This window comes from Chaetomium globosum, genomic scaffold (assembly GCF_000143365.1).
Source record: "Chaetomium globosum CBS 148.51 scaffold_6 genomic scaffold, whole genome shotgun sequence".
Taxonomy (NCBI): Eukaryota; Fungi; Ascomycota; class Sordariomycetes; order Sordariales; family Chaetomiaceae; genus Chaetomium; species Chaetomium globosum.
The window spans coordinates 1,740,141-1,754,773 of record NT_165981.1 but is presented as its reverse complement, the minus strand read 5'-3'; the positions used below and the strand labels follow the sequence as shown (position 1 = coordinate 1,754,773).

The 14,633-nt window shown below is 56.5% G+C and overlaps 4 protein-coding genes across 4 annotated transcripts in view; 2 read left to right on the top strand and 2 right to left on the bottom strand.

Moving 5' to 3' along the window:
• Nucleotides 1-1,487: 1,487 nt before the first annotated feature.
• CHGG_08902 (uncharacterized protein) lies at nt 1,488-4,671 on the bottom strand (the record flags this gene model as incomplete). The annotated part of the gene is made up of 6 exons (XM_001226828.1): nt 1,488-2,005; nt 2,075-2,142; nt 2,207-3,200; nt 3,262-3,751; nt 3,814-3,959; nt 4,470-4,671. The coding sequence occupies 6 exons, from the start codon at nt 4,669-4,671 to the stop codon at nt 1,488-1,490; spliced, it is 2,418 nt and encodes an 805-aa protein (XP_001226829.1).
• Nucleotides 4,672-5,285: 614 nt separating this feature from the next.
• On the top strand, nt 5,286-5,752 carry CHGG_08901 (uncharacterized protein; the record flags this gene model as incomplete). Its single annotated transcript, XM_001226827.1, has 2 exons — nt 5,286-5,372; nt 5,606-5,752. The coding sequence occupies 2 exons, from the start codon at nt 5,286-5,288 to the stop codon at nt 5,750-5,752; spliced, it is 234 nt and encodes a 77-aa protein (XP_001226828.1).
• Nucleotides 5,753-8,862: 3,110 nt separating this feature from the next.
• On the top strand, nt 8,863-12,176 carry CHGG_08900 (uncharacterized protein; the record flags this gene model as incomplete). Its single annotated transcript, XM_001226826.1, has 4 exons — nt 8,863-8,981; nt 9,459-10,694; nt 10,998-11,689; nt 11,758-12,176. 4 exons carry the CDS (start codon nt 8,863-8,865, stop codon nt 12,174-12,176), a joined length of 2,466 nt encoding a protein of 821 aa, XP_001226827.1.
• Nucleotides 12,177-13,343: 1,167 nt separating this feature from the next.
• CHGG_08899 (uncharacterized protein) overlaps nt 13,344-14,633 on the bottom strand; it is a gene marked incomplete at both ends in the record, with an annotated part of 2,608 nt that continues 1,318 nt past the window's right edge. The window contains 2 exons of the mRNA XM_001226825.1: nt 13,344-14,299; nt 14,366-14,561. Coding sequence (XP_001226826.1) covers nt 13,344-14,299; nt 14,366-14,561 — 1,152 coding nt within the window. The remainder of the gene's footprint in view (nt 14,300-14,365; nt 14,562-14,633) is intronic.

Genomic DNA, 14,633 nt, shown 5'->3' with positions numbered 1-14,633 from the left:
CTAGTATCTTTTCAGTCATTTCTACGATTCAGAGGTAACGTAACTTCCTCCCTCACGCTTCTATGTCTTTAATCTCCTAGTTTCTCTAGCTTCCATTATGTGTCCTGGACGGACGTAAAACGGACTGGCCATGGGCGACGGGTGCTCGATCGGTCAGCTTGCCGGAGAACAAAGTCCCATACTCTATCGCGGGCGATTGGACGGGTCCCACGCGTTTAACTTTTGCTTGACTTATGAAGCAGCATCTAACTTCCATAGTCGCGTAGAGCTCGTTTCGACTAAGAGCATCGATGCCTATGGGTCATGCGCTCTTAATCGGCTAGGCAGACGTCTACCACCTACCACTTTATGCGTTCGCTATCGCTCAAGTGAGATCGTTAGAAGATGTCGCAGTTCGAAGGAGCGAGTGTAACTACACGGTGACGTCGAGACCTCTACCTCCACACGGTCATTAAGCATTTCATGGAACTAAGCACTGAACTGTGGCCACGGTCCGGGAGGAGCGACTATGCTTTCCGCTGGTCTCTCCTTCAACCAATTCCTTACGGTACACCCAAACGGCGGAATCTGCTCCGTACCCCAAGTTACTCCTCTTACCTCCGTGGTGCGTCGCCAAATTTTCCATTCTGGCCCCGACTAATGGGCCTGGTGGTGGTCATAGTGTATTTGCAGAGGGTGTTGTTGAAGATGGTGCGGGAGGTTTTGGGGGTTGAGGTTGAGGGAACAGGGGGGGATGGGGAGGGGGGGGAGTTGATGATGGAGTTGTTTAATATGCTGGTGCGGCCTGAGGGGGTGGGTGTTGCGGCCGGGGAGCGGGCGTTTGAGTTGCGCTGGCACCGCGATGATATACCTGCGACGGCGACCGCGGAGGAGGAGGTGGTGCGGCTGAAGGGGCCCGACGACAAGTATGTGCACACGCAGTGGAACTTGCCGCTGTATGACGACGACAGCCTCATCGTCATCCCGGGCAGCCACGCGCGCGCCCGGACTGAGGAGGAGAGGAATGCGGCGCCGTATGAGGAGCATATCACGGGGCAGGTGCGGGTGCAGTTGAAGGCGGGGGATGTGGTGTTTTATGATAATAATATCTTGCATCGTGGGGTGTATGATGTGGCCAAGGAGAGGGCCACGCTACATGGGTCGGTGGGACATGTCAGTGCGAGTCGGGAGCGGGCGAGGAATGTGCTGCAGCATGGGGTTGGGGAGTGGGTGGATCGTTGTGACTTTTCGGTGTTGAAAGACGAGAAGCAGAGGAAGACGGCCGAGGCGATGAGGCAGAGGTTGGTGCAGCTGGGGAGAGAAAACGAGGGGAAAGATGTTGGTTTCTCTTTGGAGGGCTAGAAGTGCTGTGTTCTATTTAGGGGCTGCCTTTGAACGGAGAGCCATCAAAGCTTGAACCAGAGATATAGGCCCAGTGTATATACAAATGCCCACCTCCTCCGGCATCCCTCACCCGACACCCTCCCTCATCGACTTCTCGTCCACCTTTAGTTGGTCTTATACACCGCAACGTTCGACGCGAACGTATTCACGTTATCCGCGAACCACGCCACCCGCCCACCATTGCGCGTAATCATCTCCCGCGTGCCAATGGTGTTGACATTATACAGATTCACATTCGTCGCCGACCCCTCAATTGAAACAATCCGCTGCTGGCAGGTCTGGCCGGCCTCGAAGGTCGAGCAGGCGGTGCTGTAGTTGTCGAAGAAGGAGTAGAGGCCGCCGCCGTACAGGAAGACGTCGCGCGAGTCGATGACGCGCAGGCCCCACGCCGCCGCGCAGTTGCCCTCGACGCCGGCGCACTGCGCGTTGAAGTCCGGGTCGCGCAGCGCCGACACGGGCGGGAAGGGCACGAGCGCGTTGGGCGTCGGCTGGAAATAAGGCGTCTCCGTCTGGATCTGGCCCATGAAGATGTTGCGCGTGTTGGCGAACTGGTATTGGTACAGCACGAAGTGCTCCGAGCCGGTGCCCCAGAGCCAGAAGGGGCCGTTCTCGGATTCGATGTCTGGGGGGTGGTTGGTTAGTGTGTCTGTCTCGGTGGGTGGTAGGTTGGGTTGGTTCAGAAATCACTTACAGAGGCCGCGGCCGGCGTAGATGGTGATCTGCGTGTTCTGCGCTTCGTCGATGTCGTGGTCGGCAGTCCTGTACTTCATGTCAGCCCTACCGTCTTCATACCCCTATTCATGTCCACAACAACAGCACTTACCAGATCCACACGTTCTCCATGTATAGCCCGCTCGCCGCCTTGGTAACATGCATGCCCATAAACGCAACCATGCAGTTCGGGTTGACAGCCGCGTTGCCCGGCGTCTTGAGGCACTGGGCGACCTGCTGCTGCGTGCCGGTGAAGCCGCCGATGCGGACGTGGACGTCCCACATGCCGCTCGGGGTGCCGCCGCTGGCGAGGTTCCACTCGATGCACGTCGCGCCGGCCTGCACGCCCTGCGTCGACACGATGAAGTCGCTCAGCTCGACCTGCCCCTGCTGGCCCGACGTCTCGCCCACCTGCAGCACCGGCTTGGGGTTGTTGATGTCGTTGAAGAAGCCCCCCGACGAGAGGATGACGGGGAACGACTCGCCCACGATCTTGGCCCCGGGCGGGATGCGGATCGTGTTGGTGACGCGGTACAGGCCGTAGTCGAGGAAGAGGATCTTGTTCTGTGCGACCGCCTTGTTGATGGCGTTCTGGAGCGCCGTCGTGTCGTCCGCCGAGGCGTCACCCCTGGCACCTTCCGACCGGACGGAGATAAAGGACGAGGCCGGGGTGTTCTCGTACTGCGGCTTCGAGCGGGTATAGTACCGTCCGTTGGAGACGAGGGATCCGGGCCGCGGGTTGGGGGAAATCGGACCGGCGAACTTGTTCGGGCCAGAGGTGCCGTAGCTGTGACCGTTGGCCCAGGCGTCGATTGTGAGCGATCCGCCGGCAAGCATGGTGCCGCTGGGGCCTTTGACAGCAACGGGGACGTTGTTCAGCGCGATGTTCTCCATCACCAGGCTGCCGGCGGTGGCAGGGTTGGAGCTCGTGCTCCAGGCCGTGAGGATAGCAACGGGAACGTTGGTGAAGCTGCTGTCAAGCAGAGTAACCGAGCCCACATCCAACTTGTTGGCCGCGCCGCCGGCTGACATGTCAATACCAACCTGACAGTTGTTGATGGACAGACCAGCATACGTCCAGCCCCAGTCCCAGATTTGGATGATGGCTATAACGGTCAGCAAAGACCGGTACGAGACAGGAGAAAGGAGAACCGGATTTTCACCCACCCGTCTTGCAGTTGTTGAACTTAAGGTTCCGCATGGTGTACTGCTGGTTGCCCATGCTGGCACCAGTCGCGCCGCCGTTGAAGGTGAGGTCCGTCATGAAACCTCCACTACCCTCTTCGATGAACAGACCGACGTGGACCACGTCACCAGTGGCGGGCATGTTGAACACAATATTCTGGAGACTGGTTGCCTGAGACGTCGGCCAGTGCATTCCAGTGGCAGCTGTCCCGGGCGGGATGGCAGTCGTGTCGATGACAAAGTTGCGCACTTGCCGGAAGAAGACATTCTGGGACTTCCAGTTCAGTACGGGGGTATAGTAGGGGTTGCCGTCGATGAGACCGAAGCCAGCAAAGTTCGAGGTCGCCTTGAGCGTAGGCGGAGATGCGGCGTCGCCGATGAGTTGAGTGAAGTAGGCCGGGAAGATAGAGGACGAGATCAGGTAGGTGCCAGCAGGGAAGTAAACCAATGCTGGGGTTGTGGTTGTCGAAACCTTGAGAGATAATGAGCACAGAGTACTCCGACCTATGGCTGCCTCTGCGGAAGATGACTTACGCAGCCCTTGTTGCAAGGGTTTCCGGCATTGATGGCAGCATTGATAGCCGCCGTGTCGTCCGTGACACCATCACCTCTTGCACCATAGTCTTTGACATTGCGAAAAACAGGATAGTTTCCTCCAGCAAACGGTGCGACTCCCTGATCTATTGGTTTGTTAGCAACCCCATCGTAGGCGAGTCAGGCTGGAGGAAGCTAACGAGGAAGTTCCCCAAGCCAGTGTCCTTTCACTGTTGACACGAGACTGGCAGCAGCCAGCAGCGCGGAAAAGAAACGCATGACGACCGCTTCTCGCCGTCTGTGCGGCTAAAGTTAAGGAGAGACAGAAACGAGACAAGGCCAATCGTAAAGAGGCCCGTTCCGCAGTTGGGTGTCTGGGGAAAGGTTTCGTCCACAACAGTCATGGGAGGGAGACTGGCGGGTAATATAGTCCTTGCCCGCCACACCGTCATTCCATACAAGACACAGGAAGCCATCCGCGAGACAACCCCACGTGCGCTGCTACAAGGAGAATAGGAGGGAAGTTCTAGAGAGGTGTGCTACCATACCCGGAGTGGGCGAGCCGCATAGCGTGACCCTGAGTGCATAGACCCACGTGCTTGGTCGTCTGCCTGCTAGGAGATGTAACCATCACCAACGCCAGCAACGACCTTTACTAGCCAAGACGTAACCCACGATCGGGCCGCCCACCAAAGGGCCGATTGTATCTGGCACCATGGCCGGCTTACGCCTCCGAAAGCAAGCAGGAGGCCGGGTTGGGTAGCTCTGGGTATAGCTGCTAAAACCCATAGCTGGTTGCCTAGCCACGGGGGAGTGGAGGAATGCTGTTGCTCTGAAGCCCTTGTATGCAAGAGACATGAAAATTCCTACCACCATACTCCGCTTCAGTCCCTCCAACTCGGCCCAACAACCCCTGACGTCAAAAGTCCTTCCAAATCAGTGGAGGGGTTTGGCATGAACATGCCACGTCCCGTGGTATTACTAACTGAGTAGCCTCGTTCCCATGAGCCTGCAAACAATTGTGCACTTGAGCATGTCTCACCTAGATACTTGGCGGTTGGTGAGCGCGGTAGAGCAGCTGAGCCTGACAAGATCCGGTGACTTGAGTCGATCTGAGATTTTAAAGTCACCTTCTCCTTTATTTTTTCTCCCAACACACAAGATGCGGGAAGGGCGGCAACAAGCGAATGGTCTGGGGTTGGAGAGTGCATAATGTGAAGAGGCCGTCTTTTGATGAAGGGGTCAGTTGCGCCCCTGAAAAGGGTTTGGGGTATCTGATTCGTCCAAGCGGCCGAACTTGTCTGTGAGTGCCGGAGGTTGATGGGGGCGAATAAGGCCGGATACTACCCGCCTATTGCCGCGGGTGACCACCACCCACGAATCGCCGATCAGATCGCGCATTTGTGACCCCGTTGTCTTGGACTTGCTGAGACCTCAGATTCCTTACTTTCCTTCCTTTGTAAGGTGCTGCAATGAGCGATGTCACATCACAAACCCAGGACCCAGCGATGGGGTGTAGCGTTTTCCCAGCTCCGCCGAGCGGTGCCGAAGCCCGGGTGGTCTGTACCACGTACTATTCTGCAAGCTAGAGCCTCCATGAACCCATGGACCCGGGTGTGCTGGCCGATCCGGAGGATTGTATGGTGTCCATATACCGTAGTCACTGTGTCGGCGAGCCGGAGAAGCTCACCCAAAACTCTCGGAGAGAGCATGAACGATTTCTCCGGGTAAAGTCAAAAGAACAAACCCTCTGGGAAAACCTCCTAATCTGTCGCTGTTTCCACCGCACGAGGTTGTCAGACCATTGCGCTCCAGCCGATTATTCTCCGCCCTCGTTGGGCCGATTTCTTCTTCGTCGACGGCGCACGTCTTGAGCGGTAGATTGCCATTCCTGATGGATATCTGTGGAAGTCAAAAGACTAAGATCCTTGATGATTAGACGCTTGTCGGCCCGAAAACATCTTGAGGACAAGCCAGCTTGTTGGGTCAGATAAACGACCCGAGGCAAATAACAAAGGCTGCGATGGGAGAAGGTCGTCTTGAACGCTTTCCCCCCGGCCCGCAAGGTCAAGGTGAAGCCTGATGATTTAATTGAAAACAAGCCCTACCGCGCTAATTTATCTATTCCCGACAAGCAAGCCTCCAGATATTTGGGTTCAGAAGCCGGTAGTTCTTGAGGGCTGCAGATTCTGGATGCGCGAGAACCCCGCATGCCCGTCCCGAGCGCGGAAAGCACCGGTTTGACGCTGGCTCGTTAGTTCAAGCTTTTGCAGTGGCCGAGCACGCGGCTCATCCTGTCACCCATGATACTGTGACTAACAAGGCGGGGCAAGTCGCGGTGAGCTTGAAAACTATAACCAGAGAGCCCGTGACACGGATGTGTTGATCCCATGGAAGTCGGCCGGATTCTGCCTATTTGAAGCGAAGAGGGTGCTATGTGGGATGCGGTAGTTATCGAGTTGGCACCGACGGCGGGTTGCGGCTGGTGCTTCAGCGACAGGCCGGAACGAGGGGGATGGGTCTCATCAAATAACCGCCGAGGGCCTGCCCGACATGGACTTGCGGTGTGCAGCGATGCAAACTTTGGAGTTTTTGTCCATGCATGCTTCACATAGATTTGGGTCAAGGCGATCGCGTCGGCAGCTTGTCTCTCAGTTGTTGTTCCCTTAAACCGAAGACGCCCGTCCAGTGTGGCTCCCGCGGTGCGGTATATCAGAAAACCTAGACAAGATGCGAGGCGGTATTGAACATTCCGCACCACAATAAGGTGTTAAGCCGCTCGGTTTCCGGAGGCAGGCTTGTGATGCCGCCGAGTTGCCCCAGTTCTTCTCTCCGCACCACAGGGCCTCCATGTGTGGGGGGGTCGCTCCCCCTCTCGACAGGGGAGCTTCCCCAGATCTCCAAACCGGACACCTCCACTCTCCCCACAATTCATGTTGTCGGGATCACATGAAAGCTTGAAGCGCGCGATGCAATTGTCGGGATGAAAAAGATGAACGCCTGTTAAGGGTCAACAAAACTTGAGAAATCGGAAAGAGGACTGCTAGGATGAACCCTCGTTTTATCGAGTTGCTCATAGCCAGTGTCCGTCAGCCGTCGTGCGGATTTTGGCTTGGGACATCGCCCGTGAATTGCCAGGGTTCCACAGCCCTCGGTCCCGGTTCCAGGATGCGTTGCTGCAAACGCACCCCGCTTTTTAGTGTAACATACAGTGCCCGGCTCTTCCCATGACGATGCGCGCCATGGTCAAGGGGAAGCCGACCTTCAATTTGATTGATGAGATGGTATGACGGGCCATGCACTTTCAAGAAGAATATGTGCTGTGTTTAGTAGAAAGGTAGAAAGGCCGTCGGGCGCGGATGACACGGCGGGCGTCGTTGACGTCGTTGACGCACGGGAGGATCGATCTGGGCCAAGGCCAGGACCGATGCTAGGGTTATTGCTGGGGCGAACCTCGCAGACAAATAAATTCCGACAAGAGTTCAATAACAAAGAAATATTGGTAGGTAGGTAGCCGTCCTCAGCTGGAAAGCTTCGTGATTTTTGTTTGTTCTTTTTGTTTTTCTTTTTTTCCTCCCACGGTTGAGCCCTCAACTTCAAATCAACCCCAAATGGCAGGAACCTGGGAACCGTTCCCCGCCCCCACATTCGGTGCGGAGATTGAAAATTGGGATTGTGTTCCAATGGGGAAGGAAAGGGAAGTGGGTGGAGCAAGCAGGGGCAACCAGAAACGCACACCCCCACTAAAATAGTGCCGTCATTCTCTGAAAGGAAACAGCAGCACACGACCACAACGACCTTTCGATGCGTGGTAACTCGGGTTCCTTCTCTCCAACTCGCCATGTTGAAACAGGGATGAAAGACTTCGGGTCCAAACAGAATTCAGATGTCTCGATTTCTCAGATTGCGAAATTAGAAAACCAAGATGCCTGACTTGAGAAAGCAGCACCTTCCTTGGTTACAAGTGGTGCAGGGGTCCGTGGCCAGAACCAATGTCGCGCCTTCTTTACCTTCTCCCATGTTCTTCCGATTCCCGACCGGGAGTGGTCCTTCCCCGTTTCCCCATCCCCATTCCCCGCGTTTGCGTTCTGCAACCGCACCTCTCAGTTCCATTCGACCTCCGCGCCAGGCTCGCTTGTTGTTGGCTTTGATCGCAAATCGATTGCCTCTTCCCCCGTTCCCCGTTCTCCGCTCGCTCGATATTCTAAACTTTGATATTACTCCATAAGTCTTATCCCTTCTTTTCTCCTCACGCGGCGCCTGCATGTCCGCTTTTGCCCAATCGTGAAATATTATCAACACCGACCCGCCAGAGCGGCAAACGCCAAGCCCAATACTCGAAAGATCACCCAACCCGGCCGCGTCTTCAGGCCTTCCGGCTGGCGCCATTGCCCACGACCTATCCGGCCCACTGCTTGCGTCCTGGTCATCACCCCCCCTCCTCATCATTGTCAACAGCCCAGTTGGATCAACCCTTACCCCGCTCTTCCCCCGGCTCCCACTTGGCTGTCCGTGCTTGTTGCCGCCTGCGTGGGCGCACAGCTACCTAGCTCCACAAAGGCCTGCCCTTCAAATCGAAGCTCCTCAGCGCATCGGTAGCACAGAGATCGGGTGTGCCAAACGGGCTGATAATATCGCTATCTCTTGTGATACCCTTAGCCAACGAGTGAGTTACGGTGGGTAGGAACGGCAGGTGTGTTTGTACGTGAGCCTAGAAGGAGGGTAGCAAACACGGGGGTTCAACAGAAGTATCTTGCCAGAAGCTTGTCCACAGACGGGCACCCGACAGGGACGGGTCGAGATCAGCCTAGGAGCCGGAAGACGGGCATGACCACAACGTCTTGATTCGGTCATTTTGTCTCTCACCGACAACACCCCACAATACCTTGGTTGGCAGTATTTGGCTGCTAGTTCCCCCCTTCTCACTCCTCCCTTCCCCCTATCCCCCACTCTCCCGAGGGGGACGCGAGGTGGTTTCTCCTCCGCTACACTGGAGAGTCTCCGTTCCGATACCCCAACTGGACCAGATCACCCTCCTTTTCTTGCGCAATGTTGCCGCTCCAGTCAATCGAGGCGTCACCCCCGTCCAACCATGCCGACGAGAACGGGGAAACCCGGCAGCAGAAGCCCAAGGCGTTGCCGTGCAAGTATTGTAGCAAGCGTTTCAGGTCAGTAGTTGACAGAACTACCCCATCTCGGCTCCTCTGCCGTATATTGACTTACATTACTATCTCATATTAGACGTGTGGAGCATGTCCAGAGGCACGAAAGAACCCATACAAAGGAAAAGCCCTTTGCCTGCGCATGGCCTCGTTGCGGGAAGACCTTTGGGCGACGGTGAGCGAGTCCTCTTTGCTGCACCCTTGTGCTTCGTATTGCCTCCGCATGGGATTTGAGCCCTAGCCTAGCCTCGCACAAGCTCCCCCAACCCGTTCTCTCCTAGTTACCTACCCTCCCTGCCCCAAAAGTCCTCCACGCTCCCGCTCTCTTTCTCAATTCCGTGCTCCAACATCTTGGCCCCCTATCGATCCTCAACACCTACATCTGCGCCAGGACGACGGGTCTGTCGAGGTCCCTCTTGTCCTTCGCGTCGCTCATAGCTTGGATATCCTCTCGTAATGAACATATGCTTATATGGACATTAGGGACCTACTTGTCCGTCATGAGAAGCTTGTCCATCTTAATGAAGGCAGCAGCAACAAAGATGGCGCTAGGCCGCGGAAGCCCTCGTCGGCGGGCGTCGCTCCTGTCGGCCTGCCCGAGAACCAGGCCGACACCGAGATGCTCGGTATGCAACAGCAGCAACAGCAACATCAACATCAACAGCATCAACAGCATCCGCCGCAACCGCAACAGCAACAGCAAAAACCACGGCCGGTTCACAACCAGTACCAGCCAGACCCGATACAGCAATCTGTAGTAGCATCGCTCCCCCCTGACTCACGCCTTGCCACAAGAGCTCCTGCATGCAACCTCGATCTTCTCTCCGACGCTGCGACACACCTCGCCTCGGGTGGAGAGGTCAACAACATGCAACCGGCCATGATCCAAGGACTCGCGCCTCCGCCACCAGATTTGACGCCAGTCAAAGCTTATCATGATGCGATGCCTTACGGAGACAGGCCACGGGATCAAGACCCGGGTGTATTGCCCCCAGGGTATCCGGCACAGCCTCCGCCTCCCGCCTTCGATGATTACAACCTCTTCCTCGACGACTACGCTACGTCCTCGCATTTTCTGCCACCGTCACTCGAGGCCGAACAAGGTTTTAACATGTGGTCACGCCCTCCCGGTGCTGAAATGGGACGGGGGCTCTCGAAACCTCCGTCGGCGTTTCCTTCTAGGTTTCCGTCGCTTGCTCCGGATCTGCGAGATCCAACTGGAGAGGCGCCAAGGATGCATGAAGACGGGACGCGAGCGCCAATATGGAGAATATCAGCCATGGACCATACTGCCATTCGGAACCGGTTGGATGAGTTCTCCTCTGCCCTTCCAAATGACTTTGTGTTCCCATCGCGGCACACGCTAAATAGGTTTCTCGAGGGCTATATAAGTGGCTTTCACGACAATCTTCCTTTTCTCCATCTCCCTACTCTAGCCCCCACCGATCTATCGCCCGAACTGCTGCTCGCAATTCTGGCCGTTGGAGCGCAATACCGCTTCGAAACGAACCGCGGTCACGCTTTATGGTACGCCGCAAAAGCCGTGGCGCTTGAGCAGATTCGACGAAGGCATAGCCATGAAGTACACGGCTTGCTGCCTACACCGGCGGCATACAGCCCGCACTCCACCCGTCCGTCTCCGAGCTCTGGGTTCCGACATTCTTTTCCTTCCGTTCATCAAGACCGCCCGATGACACAGGATACTCATCGGGAACCCTAGTAAGACCTCTTCTTGTATGGCAGGGCGAGCTCCGGTGCTAACCATTGCAGCTCGCCGAATACGCCTCAGTCGCGCCTCGAGACAATTCAGGCCCTGCTCCTGCTGTTTTCCGTCGGTCTCTGGGGCGCAAAGGCGATTCTTCATGAGGCCTTGTCCCTCCAAAGTTTGCTTGCACTCTTACTACGCGAGGAGGGGTTGGTCGCAGAGGCCAACCAGCAAACAACCGATTGGGAGACTTGGGTTCGACTTGAAGCGAGCACACGAACTAAACTCGTTGCCTACTGCTTTTTTAACCTTTGTAGCATCGCATACAATACGCCACCGCTGCTTCTGACTTCGGAGGTCCACCTATACATGCCGAGCCCTTCTCGTCTCTGGAAGGCTGAAAATGCCTGGCAATGGCAGGAGGCGCGGCAGTCTTATCCCAACATGGAGATTTCGCTCCAAGATGCGTTTGCACGGCTCCTGCACCGCCCTTCGCAATCATCCACGACTCCGCTCACATCACTGAGCAACTACATCCTCATCCACGCCTTGATCCAGCACATCTTCCTGCTGAAGCAAACGTCTTTCTCCAGCATGACACCATTTGGGTTACAAAGGGGCCTAAAAATGGAAGACGTGGAAGACATCAACCAAGCGCTCCGTGCTTGGAGCCTCAGCTTTGAGCAGCACCGCCAGTTTCGGGCAAACGAGATGGCGGCGCACGGGGCCGGGGAGGGTTACGCGGAAGGCGCGGTAGCGTTCAACTCGACGGCGTTGCTGAGGTTGGCCTATATTAGGTTACACACCGACCTTAGCTCAAGCCGGAGCCTTGAGACGCGAGATCATGTCATGATTGCACAGGCGTTTACCGACGCCCCTCTGCTGGTCCGGAGTGCGCGTCTCTGTCGCGCCGTGGTCCAGGCCATCCATGCTCTGGCTATGCTTGTCAAAATGGGGGTCAATTACGTGGCCAAAACCAAGTCGTTGGAGTGGAGCATGCAGCATTCTTGTAAGTCACCAGCCCTTCTTAGGTTCGGGAGATATTCACCCGAGAACCTTGGCCTGACCTTTATCCAGTGTGCAATCTCGAGTGCGCCGTTCTCTTGTCAAAGTGGCTCCTCACCTTGTCGGCAATCGGCCCGGCAGAGCCGCCCCCATCAGCCGAGGAGAAGAACCTCCTCGAAATGGTGCGCCGCATGCTGGATGAGACCGAGTTTGCCGTGCCCATCGACCCATCGCTGGCGGGATCGTCTGGCGGTCACGGCCACGGCCATCACCCCTCGCGGTCCATGGACTTGTCCGCTACCGATAGCACTAAGCTTAGACAACTAGCCTGTGCCGTGATCCGGCTGTGGGCCGAAACGTTCAAAGGCACACACATCTTTGAAATCGTGCGCATCATTGCAGCGGGGCTGGAGGGATACGCGGACATGATGGAAAAGCCGAGGGACAGGACACCGCTGGGAAGGATGATCCCGAATCAGGGGCTTAGTTGAGATTCGGGTCTGGCAGGTGATGGATCTAATAGACGATGTTTGGTGTTCCACAACGGAACTAGAGTGTCCGTGTCGCTGATAGACGGATCCTCTACCGTTCTACGGGCGGATAAACCATATCCGATCCCTTTGAGATGTCCACCGCTTGCGCAATTGTTATATTGCACTATGGACTCGTGACGCCCATCCACGTCTGGTGCGCATACGCGCTCGAATCATGCGTTTGGAAGGGGAGGGGTCAACAACTTCGGGGTCCTTGATGACACCATTTGAAGCTTCCAACGACCGGTAGTGTGCTTGAGGTTATCGGTACCAGACATTTACACGCAGTTGGGTATCATGCATCGATATGGGGCGGTGTGTTTGTTTTGTTGTTGTATAGCGCAGTGCCACTATGAAGAGAGTCTGGATGGTGTGTATCGCGGGTAGCGAGATGGCGTACCACAGATGTAGCACTGCAAGCGAAAATAGATACACGATTGCAACGCCAATCCATTGCGCCGGATTGGGGTCTCTTTCTTGGGTTGAGGGTCCGAGTGGAATTAATTGTACATGTACCACGATGAATTGAGTTTAGACCAGACTTTGTGAAAGGTAGGAGGATGGATGGAGTGGGAACGGGCACTGATATAATTCCGAATTTCAGCAAGAAGATCTTGAAATGCCAAAGTTTCTTCGCTATAACTACGCTCCCCGCCACAAGAAAACAGGATATCAACCTCCCCCGTGCCCCCCAGCCACGATCACCAACTAGATTCTCGAACAGCGATAATAATAACAGCAACAACAATAGCGGCAGTAGCCATGTCATCAGAACCTCTGCCTTGACTCGTATTGCCATGTATCCCAAGAGGCGACTAGCTACCTGGCCATCCCAACGGGCCCCCAGAAAAGATGCTACTTTCCTTTGGTCAACCCATGCTCAACCCAACCTCAACCCCTCCCTTATATCACATCACCACTCCCGTCTGCTTCTCTCGCTTCTCAGATACATACGTAATGCCAGGCTGATACAATCCCTCCAAACCTCAACACACCACCCCATGCAGTCGTCTAATCGCATCCTATCCCTCCCTCACAAACATACACAATCCGTTCCGCATCACCACCACAACTAACTCCCACATCATCACCATCACTCACACACACCAACACTCAATTCAGCGCTCAGTACGCCGCCGTGCGATAATACCCCTCCGCGGCCGGGGCCGTCGGGGCCGTGGGTCCGTCATCCGCAGGCGGCAGGCCCGGAGCCGACGACGACCCAGGCGGCACATAAGCCTTGTACTGCGGCTGCGGCGGCGCACCACCCATTGCGGGAGCGCCACCACCACTGCCCGGGCCCGAGGGCCCGCCCACCCTGCTAGGCAGTGACTGGCGCGCGTCATACGCTGGCCCGGAAGGATGCAGCGGCGGTGGGGACATGGTCAGCCCCGACGGGAGTGGCTGTTGTTGGTGTGGCCGCGGCCCGTCGACGGTTGCGGCGTCGTAGCTTCCGCTGGCTCCTACTCCTACTCCTCCCGGTGCTCTGTAGGGGGTCTGTTGGGGTGGGTGAGCGTGGTAGGCAGAGTAGGGCTGGCCGTAGGAGGGTTGTTGGAGTTCCGGGCTCGGGGCCGATGGGGCGGGGACGGATGGTGGAGGGACGGTTGGTGCCGTGGGAACGCTGGAGTTGGATGCTGCGGCAGCGGTGTAAGGGTCTTCGTCTGGGGTGGCATACGCGGAAGGCGGGTACGGCGCAGCGGGGTTTGCGTTTTGAGGCGCGATGGGGGAGTCGTAGACCGAGGTAGAGAGTTCCTGTGGGCCGCTGCCATAGGTGCTCTGAGGACGAGCGGATGACTGGGGGGCTTGGTAGGGCGTGTATTGATTCGCCGGTGGTGGTGATGAGGACGTCTGCAGTGGCGCCGGTTGCTTACCGCCGGATGGAACCCGCTGTTCCGATGGCCGTTGGGCGTATTGCGGCTGCTGGGGTTGCTGGGACTGCTGTTGCGGCGTCGGCGGAGGTATTTGGTTCTGCTGGGACGGAACCTCGGCGCCTGCTACATAGAACGGAGCAGGCGTGGCCCCGGGACCAGGCCGCTGGAAGTTATTAGGGGGAGGGGAAGACGGAGGATATTGGGATGGCTCTATCAATATGTACATCAGCTATGTTCGATTCTGCCTCTAATTTCCTAGCTCGACCGAAGGCGTACCTTGAGCAGGCGCCGGGGTGTAGAACCGCTGCGCATCTTGTTGCTGCGGAGGGGGTGCGCCGTAATTCTGTCCGGGGGGTGGATACCCCTGGGGAATCTGTGGGCGCATGGCATATTGGTGGTAGGTCGGCCCCGGAGGGTGTGACATGGATGACTCGAGCAGAGCCTCGTAATCCCTCCTGGCCTTGATGAACTTCTCATTGAGTTGGGTGAAGTCATCTAGATCATGTTAGCTCCATGTCCAAACAACACTCCAGCAAGAGCAATC